General features: G+C 46.3%; 1 protein-coding gene and 1 pseudogene across 2 annotated transcripts in view; one reads left to right on the top strand and one right to left on the bottom strand.

The window, feature by feature from the left end:
* The first annotated feature begins 14,197 nt into the window (after positions 1-14,197).
* Positions 14,198-18,544, top strand: LOC132646704 (small ribosomal subunit protein uS5-like; annotated as a pseudogene).
* Positions 18,545-23,342: 4,798 nt separating this feature from the next.
* Plpp3 (phospholipid phosphatase 3) overlaps positions 23,343-25,844 on the bottom strand; it is a 76,697-nt gene continuing 74,195 nt past the window's right edge. For both annotated transcript variants that reach the window (XM_021650108.2, XM_060366066.1), the window contains exon 6: positions 23,343-25,200. In XM_021650108.2, coding sequence (XP_021505783.1) covers positions 25,075-25,200 — 126 coding nt within the window. In that variant the 3' untranslated portion in view covers positions 23,343-25,074. The remainder of the gene's footprint in view (positions 25,201-25,844) is intronic.

Raw genomic sequence — 25,844 nt, 5'->3', positions numbered from 1 at the left:
AGTCTGGTGTTTTCCCAGCTTTCAATGCCACAGCACGCATCTTGTAATGAGCCACTGTTCTGTCCTCAGCCTCCGTGCCAACAAGACCTATCATGTTTACAAACCATTTCAGGGGTACATCACCTCAACACAGAGCTAAGGGCTGGGTCTATAGTCACTTGGTAGAACGCTTACCTAGCATGCATGAAGCCCTAAATTCAGGCGTGGTACATACCTGTAATCTCAGCATTTAGGAAGCAGACGCAGAAGCACAAGGTCATCCTTGGCTTCATTCTGAGTTCAAGGCCAGCCTGGAATCAAAAAAACAAACAAGACTGATGGAAAAGGAAAGGTACTTGCTTAATCTCCTAAGCCTGCTTCCGCTACTGTGTTCTCAGTAAGTGACAATAATAATCACCCATCATTCAGCTAGGAAAAAAATTAAAAAAGTCAGGGTTTTCATTCTCTCTCTGACATTTCCATATGCAAATGATAGTCAAAAGCAACTGACTGTGTTGCGAAATATCTCTCCAGCATTCCTTGCAGACCAGGAGCACATGCTCAGGCCTCTTCACCTCTCTCTTGACCTTCTCGTTGCTCTGGCCTGCTCTCCCCTGCTCTCCCACCTACTCCTGAAAACTAACTGGTTTAAGAGTTCTATTCTGTTGACTGCCTTTTGCTTCAGACCTGACCATACTCTATCAGGGAGCAAGCACAGGACCTGGACTACCCTACCTGCCTGCCTCCTATTTTTCTCTCCAGCGGCTCTGAAGGCTGATACCTAAACTACCCAGAACCCTCACCCACCAACTAGTCAGTGCCTTACTTTCCTCTCTGCTGGCGTGCTTTTTTTAAAAAAGACTCTTTTTTTTCTTTTTTTTTTTTTTTCAATGCAGTTTATTCAGGAACCTTGAACAATCATCTGACCCTGGGGAAAGCCAGCCCACAGCTTAAATAGCCTCTGGGTAGCCAACCCAGGCGTGCCACGTGGGCAATGCAGATAGGTCCACATACATGGAAGCAAGCCAGATCCTCAGCCTTAGCCAAATGTGGAAGTGTTCGTGACAGAGAGCACTCACCATTGGGAAGGTGGAAGGCGGAAACCAGCTCCATCTTTAAGGCATAGCATTCCGCAGCTCTCAACAGTTCCCCCTTTTTGTTTTAGATGCATCAGGCAAGAGTAGAGGTCTGATCTCTGATATTAGAAATAAAGTGGGACTTTGTACTGATGTTCATTTAGGTGTCATCCACCCAAAGAGCATCAGACCCGTCTGATACCTTTTTCTCAGAGGCAGGACCTGGGATATCAACCCGCATGCAATCAGACATGCTCTTCTCTGGATCCAAAGCGGCTGACCCTGAGTGCAGTGCTTAGCCTCTCATCCTGAGCGTAACATTTTAGCTTTTTATGGTATCCAACCATGCTTGGGGAGAATGTCTTTTATTTACGTTTCGTATCCTTTTCTCCCTACTCCACACCAATCCCTTCCAACACCCCAACACCAGGTAGAAGAGAGAATGGGGTAGTGGGAGAGGGGCCCCAGTTCTTTCTTAACTGCTTCCTGCTGATCAGGGTCATTGAGTTTATTCCTTGGAGCCAGTCCAATCAGGAGATCTCCAACTTGTCTCACAACAGTGACCAAGAGCCACAGGGAGGAAGCAGGAGCAGCATTGTTCTTTCTCTCCTTCACCTCTCTGCTCCTGAAACTCTTTTTCCATCTCCCATCATCTTCTTGAGGAAGTTTGGTCTGGCCTCCCTCACCCCACCCTTCTCCATGCTCCCGTAGTCTACTGCTGCCCTAGGTAGCCAGAGTGGCAGTGTCTTGTACATAGGACATCTTTTTTTTAGTTTGGTTCTTGTGTTAACAACTAAGACTACTTCATCTCTGCATCACCCACTATTAAACAAAGCCCAGCCCCACTGGGAAGAACTGAATAAATATTGAATGAATGAATGAATGAATGAATGAATGAATGAACGGATTGATGGATGGATGGATGGATGAATACTTATTGTATCTGATGGACTTTTGAGAGAGAGTGAAGAGCCTAGGTTGGGGACACAGTGAGTGCCTAGAGGTAGAGGCATTTTATAGGCATAGGCGATGCTTAAGAAGCAAAGGTCCCGGAGCAGGTGGCTGCCCTGTGGAGCCATTCAGGAGACACTGGGTCTCTATGCTTCCCTGTAGTGAAGCAGAGCTATGGATAGGATGTCATGTGGTGTATCTTCAGAAGAAGAAACTTCAAATATGGGGGCTAGAATTAGGAGAACAGTGCAGGGCAGTAGAGAAATACTGGCGGTAAAGGTTGGACAGAGGGGACAATTCCAGGTGAATGACAGAGAGGAGCAGCTTCTACAGGCAGTGTCAACTCTGCCAAAGGAAAGTAGGTTCTGAGAAGAGCTGCTGCTTTCTCCGAAAGTGACAGGCACAGCCGCCTGTGAGACGGTAGGCAAGGCCCGTTGTCAGTCACCTCGCGCCTGCCTATCCACAGATGATGCGAGCTCATGCCTTCTGTGTATCCCACACCACTTCCCCTCCCCATACCTTTGCTCAGTCACTCTGTCTACTCTCAAGGCCCACATACAGGCATCACCAAGCTCTGGTTATCCATTCAATGACATCTAGAGCTTACCCTCCCGGTAATCCTCCCTACCCTGTCTTGCATACTAGGCCTCCACACTTTGGTGAACCTGGCTCTTACCCATCGTCTGTATTTTTATTCCCATGTCTACCTTCCAGTCAAATCTGAGCTCCATGGGGACAGGCTGGCTTACTTACCTCTACAGTGTCAAGACCAGACACAAGGCTGGGCCTCAAGACCAAAGTGTACGTCACTAAGTGACAGAGAAGATGAAGGCCTTTGCACACCCATGTCACTCAGAGCCCTCGGAGCGTGACTCGACACAACATAAATCCCGCAGAGGTTAGCAGAAGTTTCTCCTCTACTGGGTTTTGATGAAGGTTTCTCTGGAGATGCCTGGGTCAACGTTATTTGGGATGTGTAAAGAATGATTGGGCTAGCCTAAGTGAGCTCCTCACTGAGGTTGAAATGAACTATTCTCAGTTGGAGGGGCCAGCATCAGAGGGGGAGGCATGATATAGAAACATCCGTTTGTGTTGAGGTTGCCAAATTGCCTTCCCCTTGCCCTCACGACATGAAGGGTGTCTCATAAATGCTAAATAATCATAATGACTATACTCAAGAGGGTGTCAGTAGCCATAAAAGCAAGTTTTTATGGATGCTTCCTGAGTCCCCTGGTGGGTGGTTAGAAACTGCGTGGGCCTGATGGCCAGAGGTCTCCATAGCAGGCTGCATCTGAGAAACCTATAAGCTTGGGTGGCAAGAAGGCACTCCAGTCACAAACAGGGACGCCCAACCATCGACTGATAGCGGAAGGCCACCCACACTGCACCTTCTGGAATCTATTGGTGAGTCATGGGCCAGAGGATTATGTCTTCAGTCTGCGCCACTGGGCCTGATATTGAGGCATTTCCTGCTCGCAGCGTAGGGGAGTGGTCCTGAGAGAGGGTGCTGACCTCTAAGCCCAAGACACAACCAAGTGAGGGGAAAAGCCTCATCTCGGTTACCTCGTAGGACGTGGCTTTCTAGGACCTTTGCATCTGAGTCTGTAGCCTCTGGGACCCGGGTTTCATTCTTCCACTCACCCTTTGCATTTATTCATTCTGGGGCCATTGAGTGAGCACCTGTGCTGGATGTTTGGTGTATAAAGGTCAATAAGAAGTGGATCCCAGTTTTAGTGGATTAGTGATAGAGAGGTAAGCATTCCTTTGTGATATATACATACATACATGTATATCCTTAGAAGCATACACAAAAGGACGAGCAGGTGACCAGAGGCATGGCATTTGCACCGGTTTGGTAGAATCCCATCAGGCAGGTACAGGGGAAGAAACCCATGCCAGGCATGAGAGGCTGTGGAGGCCCGCAAGACAGAATTTGAGGCGTGCTGAAAGCTCTCCCTATACAATTCCAGGGGCACCACTTGTGTGATTTTGGAAGTTTGCAAGGGCACATGTGTCCTTGGCAGCCCTCCTTAGGAGTCCTGGGTTCTAATCCTGGTTGTGCTTCCTAACTAGCTGTATGATCTTGGCCCATGCTCCTCACATTTCTCAGTTTCGGCTAGCATAGAATAAAGAAGCTGGACTGGAAATTTTCCAGAAACATGCTTTCCTCTAGAGTCATCTATGAGTCTATGAATCTAGGATGAGATGAATGACTCGTGGTTAGAAATAGTTATTCCAGATGAATTAGAAACAAGACCTTAATGCTCCCCCCATTCTTGATATTTTTTAACATGAGATGGTTAATTACTGATGCATAGAACATTAGTATTAAAAGGACTGTCTAATTCAAGTGATTCATTTTTCAGAAGCAGAAGGTGAGGCCCAGAGAGAATAGGCAATTTATTTAAAGATATACAAGTCAGCTGGGGATCCAGACCAGGGTTAAGACCAAAATGGTCTTTCCTTGACAGGCATGGGACACACCCTTAATGTCAGCACTTGGGAAGCGGAGACAAATGGATCTTCGTGAGTTCAAAGCCAGCCTGATCTACATAGCAAGTTCCAGGTCAGCTATCTAAAGACCCTGTATCTAAACATTAAGAAGGCTTTTTTTTTTTTTTGGCCCCAAGCAAGTAGTTAGCAAATTTGACTATGTCTCCCTCTGAGGCCTTGTAACCCTGTGGCCTAAGTGTCAAGCTTATGAACAAAGGCAAGAAGGAGGAAGAGTCAACATCCTTCTTTGGAGTGTGATGCTGGTGAAGCTGTTGATGATGGTTTCCCTGACTGAGCCCATCCTGTTTTTCAATAGATGGCTACCAAACCAGGGCATGCAGCTGACAAAGCCTGGGGATAAAGGGCTGGTACTTCTCTGAAATGTGACGGTCTGTCTCAACACTTTCCATCTTAAGGAGGTTAACCCCCTGGACACATTCAAGTAGCTTTAAACATAGCCAGAGTATTCAGAGCACCCCCCCCAATTCCCCAAGACATTCAAATGAACAAACCGCACGTAACTATTTCTTCTGCCTCTTTCTGCCTTTCTCTTATTCCAGCTAAAGAGACAAGGCACGTCCCACTCTCTGTTTGAGGGCCACACCCTTTCTCACCTGGCTACTACATTAGTCATCTCCCTCCTTCCACTCTATACCCCCTTGACAGATTTGACCCTCCCCTGCTCAGGGCACCCCACACATACCTGACACAGCCTTAGATGCTTCACCTCACTTGCCATGCCATTTTCAGTTTTCTTCCACTTCCTGTCAACTGCTGTCTCCCAGGCGCTCAAACTCCCCAGGAGTTCATTGCTACTATTTACAGTTCAACAAACGCGTTGCACTCCCTCAGACCCACGCAGTCCTGCTAGGGTTGTTTTTCTGTCCTAGGAAATGCTTCTCCATTCTCAAATCCATCTACCTGGTACATCCTTTTTGCATTCATCGACTTGGGCAGCCATAGCAAATCCCCAGTCTCGGTGATTTAAAAGCAGACGTTTGTTTTCTAAAGGTTCTGGAGGCTACAAGCTCACGATCTCCGTCTGAGCAACGCTGATTTCCTGTGAGCATTCTCTACAGACTTGCATCTGCCGCCTCCTCTGGATCCTTCCATGTTCTTTCCTCTCTCGGACTGCATCTTTGGGGCTTCTTCCTCTTCTCTTAGTAGAATTAAAGTTAACGTTTCAAACCTCATTTAGCTTTATCTAAAACCTATTGCCAAATACAGTTGAGTTGCATTGTGAACTGGGGCAGAGGTGTGTGTGTGTGTGGGGGGGTGATCTTAAGCCATAACTCCTTTACGATAGCTCTTTGCTCTATGTGTTAAGATTATGTATTTTCACATCTGTTCTCCCCACTGGTTTCTGAAGGCCTTGAGCTACCTCTGACCCCAGAGTTCACTAAGGGCTGCTCTAGGTGTCGTGAGACCCCCAAAGTTGCAACGTATGGTGGGCCCTCACTAAGAAAATTATTAAAAATTAAATATGGAATGAATAATAGTGAAAACATTTAGCGCAGAAAAGGTATCCACGCAAGTAAAGGGCCCTGAAGTTTCAGTTTCAGATCCTCATGACTCTGCCTCCTGGCTTCAAGCTGATGAACTATTAACTCTCCGTAACACCAGCAGCTCATTGTTTTTGTTTCTCCTCACTCCTCAGGTAATTAAGCAACAAAGCCAGTCTCACCTGAAAAGAAGAATAAAAGAAAACATTGTGGAACCATACTAGCCATGTACCCCGATAACCAAAAAGCGTTCTATAGGCTTAACAGGGAAGTCCCGTGCCCAGTGGACAACATGAAAACCACATCAAAAGAATCAATCACCAGAAGAATTAGTGACCATTCCAGTGCCTGCCTGGCTATGGCTAAACTCCAGCTCCCTAGAAACTTGAGATAAGCTTTGTGCTGTGAGCCCTGGCAACACAGAGATGAGATGGCAGCCTTCCATCTCCCTGCTGTTCAGCTTTTTCTTCACCTTCCACTCCATCTTTCTGACGTTGAGCAGAAGCGGTGGAAGCCAGCCTTTCCCAGTGACAGGCTGGGAAAAGACACAGCACAGCAAGGAGCTTGGGTGTCCACAGATCGGATCTGGACCCAATCCCTCCTCTGAGAACAGGTGAGACTGCTCTGGCAGACGGTTTTGACATCTGCACTTCAGAATGTCTGAGCTCATGCTACCTGCCTGCAGGGCAGCAGTTGCTTCCAAGATGTCACCAGGTTACCTAGAAATATATCCAATATTTGTTTCCTAGCTTATTCCCTGTGTCCTGAACCCTGCGAAGTACTCTTCCTGGTGGCCAGGCTAGGGCCTCGTGATTGCTACTCTACAATTTGTTCTTCCTAGAAATGGAAAACATGGCATCTGGCATCCAAGGGGGTTCAGTGGTCAACAGTGCACTGCTAATGAATCTTTGCCAAAAGAGCAAGGAGGGCAAAGGAAATGCAAAGGTCAGAAGAAGTAAAAACAAAAACAAAAACAAACAAACAAAACAAAAAAACAGTTGTTGGCTGGACTCTCAAGAGGAAGGCAATTCGAAATTACCTTTGACCCTAAATGTTTTTAAGTAAAGAATAATGAAATATTTTTAAAAGAAGAAAGAAATACACACAGGGACAGAGACAAAGAAACACACAGAGATAGAGGAAAGAGAGAGAGAAAGAGAAAGTGAAGTGCCTCCTGGCAATCAGAAGATTAAAACACAGGAAAGCCCCAGACATTTGAGGTCTTTCTGATGACACAGGCATTGTATTTGTCTATTACTTGACACTCTCTTCTTCTACTCTAGGGAGTGGAGAGCTGCTGAGCTCTGAGGGCCCCTGGTCAGCTGTTTAAGAGTGGTGCTGTCACTAAACCCTGTCACCAAACAACCTCAAATCATGTCAGACTTCAGTGCCTTCCAGCTTAAGGCTGAAAAGCCAGTCCTCCAGCATTGCTTGAACTGTTCACCCCAATCAATTAAGAGCACTCCCATCACAAACCCCAAATAAGTTTGCTTGGCCTGACCTTGGCAATCTAGTTAAAGAAACATCACTCCTCTTGAAAGAATCTATCATGTTTTAACGGATCACACCGGGGCCGTGGAATTCAGGGTTGGGCTCTTTTAGCCCTGGAAGGTGAGAAGGAGCTCTGCACTCAGAGTGGATCCTTCATTAGTGATGAAGCAAGCACGGTTCAGAGGGATTTTTCTCAGGACCATAACCTGGTTATTTTACTGTTTAGAAGAATCCCTTACTCGGGTGTGGTTCCTGCACGGTGCGTGTCATGCCCACCTATGACGGTGTCGCTGGGTTTCGGCAGGACCTTGGACAGTCTCAAGTTCACTTCACACCCGCTGTGGGACTGGTGACTTCATCCTCCTGAGCCTCAGGTCAACCTTTCAGGTGATACGATGATGATGACATTTATATCTCTACGTGTCTTCAAGATAAAGTAAGTCAGCACTTATGTAAAGGTGCCACTTTTAGTATTTAATAAGTCTTCTTTCCTTCCTTCCTTCCTTCCTTCCTTCCTTCCTTCCTTCCTTCCTTCCCCACTTCTTTCTTCCTAAACACTGAGTAGGGACTCTGGAAATATGAAGAAACAAGCTTTACAAAGGAATCTTACCCACTAGAAGTTAATCGCCAAATAAGCTTCAAGAATTTTCTTGTCTATCTGGGCAGTGGTGGCTCATGCCTTTTCTCCAAGAGGGTCTTTGTGAGTTCTAGACAGCCAGGGCTACACAGAGAAACGCTGTCTCAAAAACTAAACTAAAACAAACAAAAAAAGAGTTTCTTTTCTTTTCTTTTTCTTTCTTTTTTTTTTTTTTTTTTTTTTTTTTTCTTTTCCAAGACAGGGTTTCTCTGTGTAACCTTGGCTGTCCTTGATTCACTTTGTAGACCAGGCTGGACTCAAAACAAAGAAGTGGGAACAGGGCATTTCTCCAGCTGTACCCCAATCTACTCGTTCCTCGGCAGCCACTGCTTTCGGCAGTACAGATTACTAAGCAGCCCTCTCCATCAGGTTTTCAGCCACCATGATACACAGATGCACTGTTCTGTCCCTGAGGGACTTGTAGAAATCTGCTGTAAAGGCAAGGGGGAACACCCACAGCAAGCATGAAACGTATGTAAATAATTAAACATTCAGAAATCAGACAGAAAAGGGGACTGTGGCCACATCAGGGGCCAGCACCAAGAGAGTCAACGGGGGAAATCCAAGGTGCCTCGTAGTTCTTGATTTTAAAAAAAGCAAAAAAATGTTAAAAGGAAGTAAAATTATGGTTACAGCAAATAATTTCTGGGGATTAAGTTCCCTGAAGATCCTCTTGTGTAGCAGTTACTTATTTACTCTAGGTGTTGGAACCAGTAAGTTTGTTAAAGAAAAATAAAGTATGAATTTGGAGTAGGGAGAGAGGGAGAGAACAGGGGAGGGAAGAAAGAGGGTGGAAAAGAAAGGAGGAATGGAGAGGGAGGAATATATGGGAAGAACTGAAGGAAACTGCCTCCAGGTTACACTTGTAAATCCTATTCTAGGTTCCTTCACTGAGAATATTCCATAAGAAAAGACAAGAGAAGAGGGGACAAGAGAGGGAGATGGCAGCACACAGAGAGGAGGGAGGAGAGGAACAGAAGGCAAGAGAGGTGGAGCAGAGGACAAAGAAAATGGAAGGGAGAAGGAGAGAAGACGGTCTCACGGATGGTGGATACCAAGAGGGTGAAATGCCTGCCAAATAGGACCGAAGAAGACACAGCATCAGGATCTACAGATAGCTGCTGATGGCAATGATGTCTTTTCATGATCTCCTTATCACCAGTTGGGCACCGTGGGAAAATAAACCCAAAGAGCCAAGGGTCCTTCCAGGTGCCTAGTGAGCCCCAACAGTCTGTAGGGTTATCTGCAGGAGACTGACCACCTTACTGTGGACAAATCACCCGCCTCTGCGTCCCGAGTAGCTTTTTTGCTGCTCACATCTTCACCAAATAAAGAAGGCTGGATTACCCAGACTTTTGAGCTGCTGCTTGAAATAAATCAGATTCGGCTCACATCACACAATTTTCTACCTGGAATGTGCGCTAGAAAAGCAGGTTTCCCAAGCCTAAGAGAAAACTAGATCTTAGTGGTAGAGTTTCTGCTGGACTCCTTTTCTGTGCTTTACTAAAATTTGTTAACTGGTCGTAAGATTATCCCGCTAAAGAGATTTGCAGGGGGGCAGGAAGCTGGAGGCTTCCTTTAGAGACAAATAGGTGTGGCCACAAGACCAGCTTACGAAATTTGAAAATAATGTATGCCACTTGTCCCTAACCTAAAAGAAAATGGTGAGTTCTTCCTTCATCTCTCCCTGGTGGGTAGAATATAGACTCAATGGCAGGAATGCCTTCTTGGCCCTCAAGAATACAAACAACAGAGAAGTATACAGCTATAGATAAGTATGGAGCTGCCATTTCAGCTATGACCCACCTGAGCTGAGAAGGAACAAATTCCTAACATGTTCATATCACCATCTTCTGAAATACACACCTCTTTTAAGGAAAAATAATTTACAGATTTTTCCAGTTTGGGAAGCTCACAATATGGAAATGTTAATGTTAATATTCTGCGTGTTTCCGCTGTGTTCCACAGGCATACTCATGGGTTCGAATGGGGGCACAGAAACTTCATGGTGGGATGAAGGGGGTGAGGGCTGACTAGGTACATAATCCAGATTATGTTCATGATGAATGGGGAGAGGGCAGGCAATCACTGTAACAGAGACACAAACTTTAAAATGCCACCAAACTTTTCATTTTTCTTTGCCCCCTTCTGAAGCCAGAGCCAGAAGAGCTGAGTTGAAGAAAAAAAAAAATCACATCCAGAGCTGAATTCCTCTATGCATCTGGAACAGTACTGGCAGTGTCAGAAGCCTAGAGAGTAAGAAAAAGGACAAAGAGATGGAATGAGCCACACCCCATGCTTCCGGTCTTTTCCACCACAGTACCCATCTTGATCCAGTTTACAGCTGGGTTGAAGAATGCAAAGAGTTCTGTTGTCCCAGTTGAATAGTCCCCATCTTCTGGCTAACAGGGGAAGGAGTGGTGATCCAGAGTCACACAGCCAGGGGTAGCAAGTCCTTCAAGCCTTCTGTCACCACATCAGAACTATGGATCTGGCAACCACAGGAGTGGTCCTCTTGTCACTATGGGAGAATTTGTCCTCTGGAAAGAGCTTGCCCTTTGTTCATGGTTCTAGGTAACTCTCTATTCACTCATATAAGCCAGAGGAGGCTTGGACCACAGAAGCACCATGGCCAGGAGATGATGTGATCAGCTCCTAATCAGCTCCAGGAAGTCATGGCCCAACAACCTTAAACAGTCATCTCCTTAAGCATCAACAAGAACGGTCAGGCCGGTGTCTGATGACAGAAATGGGACTCAAATTCCAGGACACTTGAGTTGGCCACTTACTCAGGACTGAAGTGATTATCAAAATAAATCAGCTCTTCCGCATTTCCACAGGGCTTTTGAACACGTGCTCACACAGTGTTAGGAAGAAAACAGGATAGAAACCAGCATGTGCTTCAGGTAGACCAGCAGGAGACTGGAGATACAACAGGATCACAGTAGATGGGACCTCGTCGAGAGAAGGGAATTTTACTAGTTTGATTCCCTGGAACTCAATGTTAGTTACAATACTTCTCTTGGAATGCTGCCCACTAGACCCTTGCATAATGAGTGACTAAGAAATAGTATCTACCAACTTTCCTAAGCTAGCCTGTCCTAGCCTGGTTTTGATCGCTATCAACACAAATATCTCAGACTGTGTACTTTCTAAAGAATAAAAGTTTATTTGGCTCACTGTGGTGATGGCTGGGGAGCTCAGGGTGATAGCATGTGGTGAAGGTCCGATGTCTACATTTTAACACAACGGAGGACATCATACACTGAGACGAGGTGACCCTGCCAGTTCAGGGTTCTGCTCCTCTTCTTACAACACCATTAACACGGTTAGCATAAAGTTGGGGGCTGTTTCCAACCTGCAAACCTTTACAGGATACATTGAAATCAGAGTATCATCTTTCTTCATGTCCTTATTGTGCTCCTCAGTCTACATTCTGGTCCCAATGGAACCAGCCCACGTGCACTTTTGTTTAACCCTGTGAAGCTGATACATCATCTTCCTGCAGCCAGGGGTGTAACCTTCTGCCTTGGCCCTTTCAGCTTAATCTTGACATTTAGGGCTACGGTCTGTTCAGTAGACAGGAGTAATTGCCCTATCGAAAAGCTTTAGAGTGAAAACAGTTCTTCTGTGCTCAGCTTATCAATCTAGGCCTCTGGGGCTGCGATTGGTCCAGAGAAAAAGCAGTGATTGGTTTGTTTGGTTTTTGGTTTTTGGTTTTTTCTAAACAGTCTTCCAGCCAGGATCTCCTGATTGGCCTTAAACTCACAGGTCTTATATTCACAGGATGCTCCTGCCTCTGATTTCTGACTGCTAGGATTAAAGGTGGATGCCACGGTGCTCAAACTAGGAATAATTTTTAAGTGTTCATAAGGACTCTATAAGGGCTAGCTGTGGTCCTGGTGAGGAAAACTTTGTTCAGACCCCAGCATGGCCTAGTGTCCACACACAGTCCTTTGGTTTGACTGTTTTCCCTGTGGAGGCTGAGCTCTTCCACAGCAGGGACCCTGTTGCCTGTTGTCAGAAGCGGCTCACCCCCCAGGCTCACAAAATGAGTCAACAAATGTTTATTGAGCGACAAAGTGAATGGAGGATGACTAGGGCCTGGAGAGAAGTAACTTTTTCAGAGTCACATAGCCAGTAAGCGGTGAATCTGACTTAACTCTGACCTCAGGAAATCGCATCCATCCGGTGGTATTCATCTCATCTCCTCCCCAGTGTCCCCTGTAGAAGCCCAGCCCTCAGAAACGCCTTGTCGGTAGTGAAAACAAGCCAGATGAATTCCATTAATTTTGATGTCTCTTATGCATCATATTTGCAAGGTACCTGAGGGTTTCTGGCCCACAGAAATAGGTGGGGAGACTCATTTTTTTGCACCTCCAATTCTGAATTCTGCCTGCCCACCACTGTTCATCAGATTTAAGAGGTGTCAACCACATGCCTGCAGCCCCAGATTTTCACAGCAGCTCTCCACCCAGGGTCAGGCAAACCTACAATGGCTTTACCAACCAGATTTTCTTTAAAGCATTCCACACTGCAGCCTTTTGAGATGACAGCCACATCCTTTGATGGTGTGCCCCACAGAAGAAAATGAGGGGGGAGGGATAGGGAATGACCACATGGGCAACAAGGGGGCCCAGGTTCTGATCTCCGCCATGCCATGCCTTCAGGCAGGCACACGGCACATTATTTCTCATTGCAGAAAGGTGATCTGACCCACATTGGACTTGGCCTGCAAAGGCCAAGACTATCAAGGAGGTGTGTGTGTGTGTGTGTGTGTGTGTAATGTGGAGAGATATCTTTATGTATATTTGCTTATCTATCTAAAACAGATTCTATGTCCAATAGAGAATTATGTTCTCCGGTCCCAGCCTTACCAATCTCTTACTTTGACTGTCTCTGGACATCTACACCCATTTCCTCAGATGAATACTGGAATCCAGATTTCTGTACTGAGCGTTCAGTGATCCTTTGCTTTGTGATCTTAAACCTTAACCATGCTCTGGGTGCTCTCCTTCCTTCCCCCTTTTAGCACTGTAAATAGTGTCTGTTTAGTTACCACAAAAGACAAAGGAATCTGAAATCCTGAAATTAGTAAGAAAAAGAACCTCCGCGTTCCTTATTCTTTCACAAATACGTATATATAATGTACTTTGACCATATTCACCCCCATTTTCCTCTCTTATCCTTCTCCAACTCCTGCTGAACTTCTTCTCAACAAATCTGGTGTGTCTGTTTGTGTCTGTGTGTGTGTGTGAGAGAGAGAGAGAGAGAGTCTCTGACTATTTAATTTGGGTTGCCTGCATGAGTGGGAGGAGGTTATTTACCTAATCGAAAGCAACTTATAAAATACTGAAAACTGAGTCTTAATGAAGTATCAAAACCAAACAAATAAACAAACAAAACCCCACAGCAGACAGAGTTCAAATGAAAGAAGGGGCAGTGCAGCTGAGACCTGAGCTTCAGCCCCAGTCTCACGACTCTTATGCTATGATCTTAATTAGTTATGCTCGCTGTGTCTCCACTTATTTCTTAGTAAAATGAAGGGTGAGCACTCCCCAGGGACCCTCTAGTTCCTACACCCCGTGGGTACCGGGACCTCTGCCCCTTTGCACCTGTTCCTCCTGGGGTTAAACCACCCGTGGCTTTTCGTTTTCTATGGCCAGGAAAATCTGATTTTCACTCGTGCTTTTCTCTGAATCATAGTGACACACACACTTTGAGTTCTCCATCGTTTGTCTTTGCCTCCCTACCCACCCCAATGGGCATTTCTAGAGGGCATGGCCGGGACGGAGTGATATAAAATGTTAAAAGAGATAGGAAGGCAGGTGGGATCTATTTTGATCTCGGACCCCCACAATTTGGTGATGTTGGATGAGCCGTTTCAAGCCTCCAAGTGTCGGCGGCTTCGTTTAGAAAGGGGCAGCGACACCTGATCGCGGGCATCTGAGGGTTCATCCCATCGCTGGAACAGAATCAGGAAAAGGCTGGAAGTTGCCTGTCTTTCCGGAAACATGAGGTGTGGCTGAAGGGAAGGAGGAAATACGGTGTTTGGTAAAGTGCACCCGATGGGGTCGATCCGCTTGGAAATGCCAGACTCCACTGACCAGGCCTTTCCGACGGATACACGATCAGGAGCAAAGATTTTGGGAGTGAGCCACCCTCCTGGAAGCCCGGACGGGGAGCCATTAAGCTGTGCTCATTGCACTGGGCGGAGCCTGTTCCGCCCGCCCACGGGGCGGCCTCTACGACCCGCCTTCCTCCAGCCGAGGCAAGGGGGAGCTGGGGCTGCGGTGCAGAACCCCCTCAGTGTGATCGCACCCCGGACAAAGACGCGGCCACAAAAAGCAGTCTGCATTAGCATTCTAAAGTCACGCGGCCCGGCCTGAGCAGCCCGGAACGAGGTCCAGGCAGCCGAGGACAATGAAGGCCTCTCTGCCCACCTGGCAGCCCGGCGGGACGCAGGCCTAGGACAGACAGGCACTCGCGGCCAGGGGAGGAGCCCTGCCGCCCGGGGATCCCAGCGGCTCTCCTGGGGGAGGGGTGGGAATGGGGTGTTCCTCTAGGTAAACCGGGGCGTTAGGAACCGCCTGAAGCGCCGGGCCCCTCCCACAGTAAGAAGGCTGTTGCAGGAGGGGGTGGGGGGAGCCAGAAGGTGCTCTTGGGGGTGAGGTGGGGAATATGTGTTTGCTGAAATTGACACTAGAGAAATCGGTGTTCGCCCAGGGCCTCAGAAAACGCCCCGTCACCGCCCCATGCCATCCCTCTTCTTTAGCAGCTTCTGGTCCACCCGCACCCACAATCCAATGGGCGTCTACACCTGTCACACTCAGAGCTGGTCAGTCCAGTTCCCCTGTCCACTGTCACCTGAACCTGAAGGACAGAAGGCTCATAGATTTGCCGTGATCAGTAAATTCTCCACACCACGGTGAATTGGGCCCTCATGTTGCCCTCTAATAATCCAGAGGGTTCTCTTGCTCTTCTGAGCTACTGTATGACCCGGTCCTTTTTGCCCTCGACCTCCAAAACCCCCTTGCCCGCCGCTGCTTATCTTGCTCGTGTTTTATTGCAGACATAGGTGCAAGTTGGGCCAGAACTTGAGAAAATCTTCCTCGCCTACCCTACACCTGCGCTCCCACCCCGCGCCCCACCCTGCGCTCCTGCAGCCCGGGCCTTCCTCTGCAGTTGCTCTCATTTGCGGAATAGGCAAGGGGCCTCCAGCATCGCTTTCCCCATCTCTGAGCCATTTTGCTCAGCAAACAAATAGTCTCTCATTTCTCCCATTCTTTAAGAGTGAATTGAAGAACAAAAGCAAACATTTCTTTTGGCTCATGGTCTCTTCCTTTTTCTAGTGACCTCTCAGCTCTCAATTCCTGAGTTATGGTTCTTTCTGGACCACAAAGAACTGTCCATGCCAACAATCTTCACCCACCTGCAAAGGAAACAAAAAAATCTACAAAAATGCTGTACCCTTAACACATTCTTAAATTGTCTAAAACCTTCATTACTCATTTAAGATGTTGCAAAGAATGCAGTTAATGTCACCTGTGAGCACTAGAATTTAAAACAGACTAGTTTTCAAAAATGTTGCTTGTCCGAAGTGTGGTGGGCACCATTTTAGGACATGAGGCAATAGCAAAGGATGGGGAAAATAGGATCTGTACTTCCAGACACCTTATCTGGAGAGTAGGAGAAACAACGGAAGACCAGTAGGAGAAATAAATGCTGGGGTGACGAGAGAGCGAGTCTCACGGGCTTGCTCTCATGCTGTGTTGGAACACAAGCTATGCTTCCCTGCCCTGTGCCACAATCAAAGACCTCAGGACCACTGTCTCCCAGCTCACAAGGGGGGATCCCACAGGTGGAGGAAGGGCTCAGTAACCAAGGTTGTCCGCCTGAAGCTCCAGTCCTAAGTCCAGGCTTCCAGCCCTCCTGATGATGGAACACGGCCAACTCCTCTGCATGACCTAACTCGTCAGATGTCTCCTGGAGCTGGGACTAACACTTGCAGTTCTCCTGGACATGCCTCCCTCCATGAGCCTCCAGTGTTCAGCAATCTCAAGGCCCTCCAGGCATGTCCCTTGACTTATTTTATGGAGGCCTTATTGCACAAGCACGGCAGAAGCTGAGACAGCCCTGTCCAGCTGGGACTGGACATGAACACTATCTCAAAGTAACAAGCAGAGGCAGGAGATCCCGCACGGCCTGGCTGCTTGAGCAATCTCCTGGGCCTCGTGCGTGAGTCTAGCATAGGGTCCCTCTAGAGCTGCGCTTCTCAACCTTCCTAATGCTGCGACCCTTTAATACAGTTCCCCATGTTGTGGTGACCCCAAAACCATAAAATTATTTTTATTGCTACTTCCTCGCTGTAATTTTACTACTGTTATGAACCACAATATAAAGATCTCTGTTTTCTGATGGTCTTAGATGACCCCTACAAAAGGGTCATTTACCTCCAAAGAGGTCAAGTCCCAAACAGTTGATCTAGATTGTGGAGGGGGAGCCTTATGAGCTAATGTAGAGACTAGGTTTTCAGTGTTTCACCCAACCACAATCTTCAATCAAAATCCACTTTATTTTTTGAGACGAGTCTCTTGCTCAAGTTGGAATGTGTTGATTGATTAGACTGGATGGCTGGAAGGTTCCAAGTCTCCTTCTGTCTCTGCACACAGGCACCGGGCCCGCCACACTGCTGCCCCTAGCTTTGTGTGTCAATATTGGAGATTCAAACTCAAGTCCTCACCCAGTCTGCTTTCTATCGTTGTGATTAAAACAGGCAAGCAAACAAACAAAACCCATCACGGCCAAAGATAAATTGGGGAGAAAAGACTTTCTTTCATCTTACATTTTATAGTCCACCATCAGGGGAAACCAAGTCAGGAGCTCAAGCAGGCTAGAAGCCCGGTGGCAGGAACTGTAGGAAAGATCATACTTGCTCCCCATAGCTTGCTCAGCCTGCTCTCTTACACAACCTAGTATCGCTAGCCCAGGGATGGCACCACTCACAGCGAGCTCCTCCCCATCAATCATTAAAGAAGATTATACCCTAACAGGTTTGCCTGCAGAATGATCCGATGGAGGCATTTTCTCAGTTGAAGTTCCTGCTTCTTACATGACCCTTCCTTGTGTCAAGTTGGTGGAAAACTAACACTGCTTTATACCAGAGGATCAAAGAATTCCCCATGCAGAAGGGTGAGATAAGCAGAGATCTTGATGACACAGAGGGGCAAGGGCTGGAAGGACTCAGGGAAGAGCATTCCGAGTAGAGGAACCTTCTAAGCCCCGAGGAAGGAAAGGTAGATCGAAGCAGGTTAAAACCTCTTCATCATTGTTTTGGAAAATCAAGACCAGGGGGTATATGGGGATTTGCCCGATTCCCAGAGAGGAAGTTAGGTTGGGACTGAACAGAGTAAGAAAGTAATCACTATGTGTAACACATTTTTCTCACAAGTATCAGGGCACAAGTGAGGTCCTCTGATCTACAGAAAAGCAATATCCTTACTGAACATGACCCCAAACCAACCCACCCTTCTCCCCCTCCACTGCCTTACTCCTTGGTATGTCTCACCCACAACTCCCAGGGTATCCACCCACCATCTCCAGGTGTTGAGTCCTAATGTTTATCTCCAGCACAGATGTCTATTGTAACCATCTCCTGCCTGTTGATTCTGGAAGTTTGCCTCCAGGCCAGATGTCTGTACGGAGCTAGAGCATCTAGACCCTAACTAGAATAAAAGCTCTACTCTGTTGTTAATGTTGCTGAGTGTCCAAACCAGACATTTGGGAGAATGCTGTAGGCATTCAATAAGTAAGTATTGAATCAGTGAATTATACTTTTTCCTGGGTGCCTCCCTAAAGGGTGAGGTTCTAGAGATCACGCCAGCGCAGAAGCAGACACGGGCTGGCCAGCGGACCAGGTTCAAGGCTTTTGTTGCTACTGGGGACTACAATGGTCACTTTGGTCTTGCTGTTAAGTGCTCCAAGCAGGTAGCCACTACCATCCAAGGAGCCATCATCTTGGCCAAGTTTTCCATTACCCATGTGCAGAGAGCCTACTAGGGCAGCAAGATTAGCAAGCCCCACACTGTTCCGTGCAAAGTGACAGGCTGCTGTGGCTTTGTTTGGTGTGTCTGATCCCTGCTCCCAGAGGCTCTAGCATTATCTCCATTTCTGTGCCCAAGAAGCTGCTGCTGAAGGCTGGTATTGATGACTGCTACACATCAGCCAGGGGCTGCACTGCCACCCTGGACAACTTTGCCAAGGCCACCTTTGGGGCCATCTCCAAGACCCCCAACCTCTGGAAAGAGACCATGCTCACCAAGTCTCCTTATCAGGAATTTACTGACCATCTTGGGAAAACCCACACCAGAGTCTCTGTTCAGAGGACCCAGGCTCCAGCTGTGACTACCACATAAGGGCATATATATATATATATATATATATATATATATATATATATATATGAATGAAGTCTGTTTAAAAAAAGTCTACACTTTAAAATGAATAAATGAGGAAAAAATTCTACACTTAAAAATTATTAGTTCAAACTGTTTTCATTTTGTTTTATTTTATTTTGTTTTCTTTGAGACAGGCTTTATCTTTATGTAGCTCTGGCTGTCCTAGACTTTGTAGACCGGGTTGGCCTTGAACTCACAGAGATTCACCAGCCTCTGCCTCCCTGAGTGCTGGCTTACAGGCGTGTGCCACCGCTCCTGGCTATAGTAGTTCAAACTAGGATAGGACTCCTGTTGCACTTGTTAAGTTGTGTCAACGCTACTGATTTAAAAATACCGATCAAATCGTGTTATTCTTTTTCTAAAGACTCTCTAAAGATGAATTGTGGACAATCGTTTAGATGCCTGAGGTGGGGTATTCTGCAGATTGCTCCTCAGTTTACCTTTCTGACTTTGGCTCCTGTTCCTGAATGTGGGCCCCTTCCTCAACCACACAAAATAAAACACCCATAGCCTGGGCCAGAGCTGCGGGGCCTGATTGTGTTTGTCTAGAATTCAGTGTTTCCTTTTCCACACTCTGGATGACTCTATTTGTTTTGGAATTTAGCAGTAAACATCACTCATATGAAATAAAATATGTCTTCCATTTAAGTGCTTGATTAAAGCCAGACTTTATTTCTAAAAGCCATGTCATTTTAATCACAATGTTTCTGTATAAGGCATTCCACATCTGATATCAGGCTGAAGAAATAGATAATAATTAATGAGTAGCTTGTATGGTGCATGACCAAGTGTAGATTGAAGGCCAAAGTGTTTTGTTTTTGTGTTTTGTATCTTGTTTTAATTTTAAGCCCACATTCTCTATCAGTATTGTTTGCTTCCTATATAACCTTCCCATCATTTAGATTCCTCCTCTTCGGGCTTTCTGAAGCATCCTGACTTTTTCTGTCTGTTGTTTCAACTGCAGTTCCCTGACCGCCGGAGCTATGTTTAATTCTCATCCTAAGAGAGATATTTTCTGGTTGGATGGTGACTGATGAAGCAAATATTGGTAGCACTTTCCCAACTCTGACCTCAGTTTTCCCTTCATTTCCTCTACTGTCACTGGTGATGACGTCACAAGCCAGTCTCCTAGGGGACTCCCACTCATTTCCTCTGATGTCTTGATTCACGCTGGGGTCTCCTAACTGAGCAGGTGACATCATGTTCCCGAAAACCTCTACCAATGAATGGAGGCCCCAAACAGCATCCCCTGAAGAAAGCACAAAGAGAACACAACTAGAGGGCCAAGAGAAAGCTTCTGCTTGTCCATGTGTGTTAAGGAAATCAGAGGAAGGTGATCTCAGGCACAAGACAGATGCTTGATGCAATGGAAAGAAAGAACCAGCCTAACAGAAGGACAAAGAAAAGGTAACATGACACTTGGCATGCAAGCTCTGTCTATGGGAAAGGCTGCACACTGAGTCTGCCTCAGTAATGAGAGATTCATCCCCCTCCTCTCAACACTTTGAACTCACAAGAAGCTTAAGACTCAGTGTTTTGGTACAATAGACTCTATCACACACCCCCCACACCCCTTCCCCCTCTTAACAGGCATCTTTTCTAGCAAGAAGTTCTGACTGAAAGCTGCCTGGACCACATGCTCCATAACTTGGTCGTCAAAACAATAGTTTGTCCTTTCTTTCACCTGTCTACTCTCAACCTCGAACATCGCAGCATCTTAACAAATGTTACCTCATGGTTTGAGTCACCCATGCAGGGGAACTAGAATGAACATGCCCATATCCAACCACACAGTTAATCATGTATGTGAAAACACATAAACCTACATACCTAAATATGTTGACATACACACATTAATACATCAACTAGAGGAGGGAAACCCTTATCTTCTGTTTAATCAGTGTTCCTCAAAGAACAACTGCAGCTCTGTCCTAAGGAAAAGGATTGACATCACTCTCTAGGAAGTTTCCCATCAATAGATGAGATAATAAGACACATAATCAACTATAGAGAAAGAAGGCAGCAAAGCTGGGTAAACCTTGTGGCATCCACAGTTTTCAAACTGAAGGTGGGGATGAATCTGAAAATTGAAAGTCAAGCAAAGCCAAAGATTGTTCGAAGAGGACAGCTTTATTAGTGGTTAAAAAGAAACCACCAGGGCACGTGGAGGTGAATCTCAGCACCTGTGAGGAGAAGGAAAATAGAGGAGAGAAGGCATGAAGTTTAAGGTAAGCCAGCATGGAGGCCAGCCACATGAGGATAAGCTGATAAGGGGAGCTTTAGAGAAAGAGTAAGAAAGCCCAAAGTACTAGGAAAATCATACTTCAGTTCTGGCCAGCATCTGAAAGAAAGAGACATAGAAGACAAATAAGGAAGGAAACACACGAACAAAAACAAAACAACAATATACAAACCAAAGAAAAGACAAAAAAGGAAACCTGTGTTTCTGCGTCAGGACAGAACAGCAGACAAAACAAGCTGAGCGTCCAGAAGGCTGACTGGGATGATGATAGTGGGCTTGAATTTGTGAAGGTAAAACAGTATCTCTGTCAAGAGATAATCATTCCGCCCATCCCCCACCTTCCTAGGGGTAGTCCCTTAGCCAGGTGATTGACTCAGCCCAACTGGTTTAAAACTGTTTTCTGTTTTAAGTAGCTTGGAGTGCTGGTTCCCCACTCAGGCCAGAAATTCTTTCTTTCTTTCTTTCTTTCTTTCTTTTTAAAGATTTATTTTATGTATATGAACACTGTTTTCATGCACAGCAGAAGAGGGAATCAGATTCTATTACAAATGGTTGAAAGCCACCATGTGGTTGCTGGGGATTGAACTCAGGTCCTTTGGAAGAACAGCCAGTGCTCTTAACTGCTGAGCCATCTCTCCAGACCCAGAAATTCTAGACCAGAAAGAACTAGTTTTCCCTAATGGACCTTTATTGCTACTGAGGTGTTTAGCTAGGACTTGGGAAGTCATTAGTAAACACTTAGTCAATGACTAGTTGATACAGTTTAGAGTCTGACTCTCAGTTTTATCCCGTTAGAAGTGTCAACTGAGAAAAGATTAACTGAGCCTAAGTTCCCTCTCAGTAAAGTGAACCAGACTCACCTTAACAGTGTCTAGAAGACTCCAGTGGTGCTAACCACACGAATACATTGGCCACTCTGACTGGAGGAAGCATTTAGGACTAAGCTAATGAATACGCATGCTCGCTTGAACTGGGGAAAAGGGTGTGCAGACTTGAGACTAGCAAAGCTTAGGGTTCACGCTTCAGAAAACAAAACAAAAAATGGTTGAGGAGGGTCATCTCCTGGTGCTCCTACCTCATCTCTCAGGGAGGCAGATATTGCTGCCCTGTGGGTCACGCTCTGAGTGAGAGTCAGGGTCAAAGCCCCTGAAGTGGGGCTAGTTCTTGAGGGCCCCCCAGCACTTTTGGAGGAGAAATGAAAGGCTCATCATCTCAGGTGTCTTAGATTCTGGAAGCACCAGCTCTTGTCTCTCTGAACCGTTTTTCTTCAGACTTGAGGTAAAAACTTCTTCTGCCTCCTGGATATAAGGCCGCAAAAAATGTCAAAATGTTGCTGGCTGGTGGGGACGGCTGAGGGTAGCCAATAGCAGACTGATCTCGGAGACAAAGCAAGCTAGGAGCCTCAGGGTGGAGACATGTGTGTGTGTGTGTGTGTATACACCAGTTTGAACCCAGGGCTCTGTGCGTGCTAGACAAGTAGGGTACCCCCATGCTCTCCCTAAACCCTTCTCCCCCTTTAATATAAATGTCTGTGCTGTTATCCTGTGCCTGTTCCCATCACTGAGTTTTGGGAGCAAATTGCTTGAATTTCATTGGGTCACAGATAGTGCAGGTTCCTGGAATCTGAATGCAGCAGCAGAGGGAAATTTAGCAGCAGACAGAATTAAGTTTTCTAAGTTGACTTTAGATTATCCCAGGGTTCAGGCAATCGCCAAGATGCTACATATGGAAGAGGAACAGAAGAGAAAAAGAAGGCAAAGTGAGAAGGAGGAAGAGGTCCATAGCGAAGGAGTGCAGGTGGCCTCCAGAAACTACAAAGGGCAAGGGCTCCTTTAGAGCCCACCGCTCAGGTAACAGATTTGTGTTGCTTAGCTCTCCAGGCTCAAGTAACTTGTAATTATTTTTACAGCGGCCAAGAGGAGCTATGGCCTGTTCTGCAGCATACTGTCAGGCTCTTAAAAAATTACATCATACACATTCCGCAGCATCCCTTCTTTCTCAGCCTAAGAACTTCTTTGGGATGTAAAGCAACACACACAGGTGCACAACACACATGAGTTTCCAGCTTCCGTTTCCCTTCCAGGTGGGGGTCGCACCAGGCAAGAGAGGAGGAACCCAGCGCCCTTGTGACAGAGCGAGCACCCTTTTCCTTTGATATGGGCTGTGGGAAAGAGTCTCTCTTAGGCTCCCCAAGCACACCTTATCTAGGGAAGCCTCCATATCTGTCTTTGGGGGGCCTACAGCTCCCACCTCCCGCATGAGAACCCTCAGAGAGCACAAAAGCCCTTTAAGAGGCTGGAGAGGAGAGGCTGGCCCCAGCCTCCCTCTGCAAACAGGCTTCAAAGATGAAAGAGCGGCTTCTACATCCTGCCTCTGCCAGGGCCCCTGAGCCAATCAGAAGCTGGTGCCTCCCCACTGAGGCAAGCACACCCAGAGGCCTGCAAATACCTCTTCCTCCTTTCCACAGACCCCCAAACAAACATCCCTTAAACAGTCCAGGCATCAGTGCTTAGGTTAGTTGTGTTATGAGCTTTTATTTAAAAAGCACATTTAATACATGTTTAGTTTCGCAGATACACATTTTCACTTTGTAGGCCACAAAAGTCTTTGAATATTATTCTCTTTACAAAACGGAACCTTACAAAAATACTGACAATTTAATGTTTTTATACAGTTTTTCCTCTAGTTGTAGTTATTTCTCTCATTGTAAAACAATGGCTACCACAGAACTATGATATTTTTAGTTGAGATTTAAAAAAAAAAGAAACTCAATGCTCCTTTAAGCAGCTAAAGTAAATAACACAGGTCGAGACACAGTTTATAGTCATAGTGGATATAACTAAAATTGTTTCAGAAATAATATCTTACATAGTTAACTTTTAATGTTTTATACATTATTTATATAATATTTATATATAAAATCATAGCTTGCTCTATGTTGAAATGAAAGGACGGAATCTGTGGAAAGATATGTATGTGGTTGACCCATATGGTTGCATGTAGCCCTTTGAAAGATTTGAAAAGCACTTTGTTTCTCTTCTTCTTTTCCTTGGAGGTTCAGTAGAAGGGTCCCTGTCTACTGTCTAGAGTAGGAACTTGCTTGGAAGGACACTGTGGATAGAGGATGAGGAAAACTCTCTTACGCAGATTGGACCATGTGTTCCGCCCAGCAGAACCCACCAAGAACTGTCCCAGGGGTCAACCCTGAGACAATAGTGCTTTACACAGCAAAAATCAACTCCTGTAACCCTCCAGGCTCCCTCATCTTGAAGGGTAGCCCTCCGGGCACAAGGCCACGCTACCCTGGCTCTCTCTGATCCCAAGGAGCCAAGAGTTGGTTCTTTTTTTTTTTTTCATTCTGCCCTCTCCCTCCCTTTACTGAAGCTCTTTTGATCAGCCAAAGGCTGACCATGCCTTGTGCTCATCCCTGGCCCTCACATGAAATCCCGGCAGGCCCCCAGCAGGGACCCAAGGGGGATAGCAGTAACCGAAGTCTATGCATCTCTACACGTGAAGTGCCCGGTGATTGATCCTGCAATGGCAGTTCCTCGTCACAGTGTGATGTGTGAGAAGACACCCTCCGTGTCTTCGGAAATTGTGCTATTTGTGAAGTTCACTCTTCCACAAAGGGTCTCCTAATCTCTAAAAGTGAGGGGCTGTGGTTGTTAGCCTGGGGATGGGGAGATGGCGGAGGCCTCGGGGCTTGGGACTCGGATTCAGAATCTGACCATCTGACTGAGCAAATGCGCTCATGCCCAGGATTTCAAAATGCAAAACTTCAAATTGAACCAAAGTCACAGTAGAGTGGGGCGGCAGGCAAATGGGCTGAAATCGGTGCTGGCTCGAGCCTTGTGTGCTACTTAGGAGCTCTAGCTGTTCTCACTGGCATTTCTTGGGTCACAAAAGGTGACCACAGTCTCTGCTCAGTTACTCTAGTGTTTTGCTCCTGGACAAGCCAGTGTTCACTAGAACATGAACACTTAGCCAGCCGCAAAGCCGGAACTCAGGACTCAGGCACTGTCATCCCCACACAGTCAACCAACCTATTTTGGAAGGCCACAAGATAAGGCTTTTTTTTTTTTTTCTTTCTTTCTTTCTCACTCTTTCTTTTTTTCTGTATATGTTTTCAAAATCCATTGGGCAAAAAGCTTTTCCCTACATTCTACTGTCTGATGAGATTGGAGAGCAGCAGGAACACGCTGTCAAGCAGTCACTTCAGAGAAACCGCTCCTGAGGCCCGCAGCACCTACACCATGTTATGGTGATTGTTCCTGTCGATGATGTCCACAGGTGACAGGATCTCCCTCCTGATAGCAGGGGCAGGCAGCGAGAGCGAAGTCTTATTCTTGAAGAGGTCAGACACAAAGAACACCTAGGGTGCAAACCAGAGATCCAAATCAGTAAGTGCCCAGTGTGGCCCAGGAACAGGCCAAGAGAGATGCAAAAAACACAGACAATAATAATAATAAAAAAAAAAAAAAAGAGGGGCCCAAATCAGAGATTTTTAGCTGGTGGGGTGGGTAGGGGGAGGTTGGTAGCAGAAGTCTTATCTTCCGGCAATCACTGTGCAGACAGGAAACTGAGGCAGTAACTAGCCTGGGCTGTGAAAAGAGTAAACCCTACTTTCATGGACTTTTAGTCAGTGTTTTGGATCTGCAGGTTTCTGATTTCTCAAGGCAAATGTGTTATGAAAGGTAAGTTTCTAACAAAGGGAGCACTCGTAATTACTCAGTTATTAATCCACACTGCTTTCCTTTTCCTTACAAAGGAATCCATACTGGGACCAAAGGAGATCAGCCAACACAAACTCTGACAGCAGGAGCCGGAGCAAGGAACTAATGGTGACCACATTTTCCTGAAAGCCCCGTGATATCAACCATGTGAGGGAGGAGTCCAGAAGCCTGGGTCTTGACAGTGAGAGTCAGCAACTTACTGGGAAGAAAGGTCAGTGGGCAAACCTCCTGCCCTCATTCCCAGCATTCTTCCTCCTCCCCAGCATGTGATCTTCCTGAGTCT

This window comes from Meriones unguiculatus, chromosome 12 (assembly GCF_030254825.1).
Source record: "Meriones unguiculatus strain TT.TT164.6M chromosome 12, Bangor_MerUng_6.1, whole genome shotgun sequence".
Classification (NCBI taxonomy): domain Eukaryota; kingdom Metazoa; phylum Chordata; class Mammalia; order Rodentia; family Muridae; genus Meriones; species Meriones unguiculatus.
Note: the sequence above shows the minus strand (reverse complement) of the source record. Positions and strands in the feature narration are given on the sequence as shown.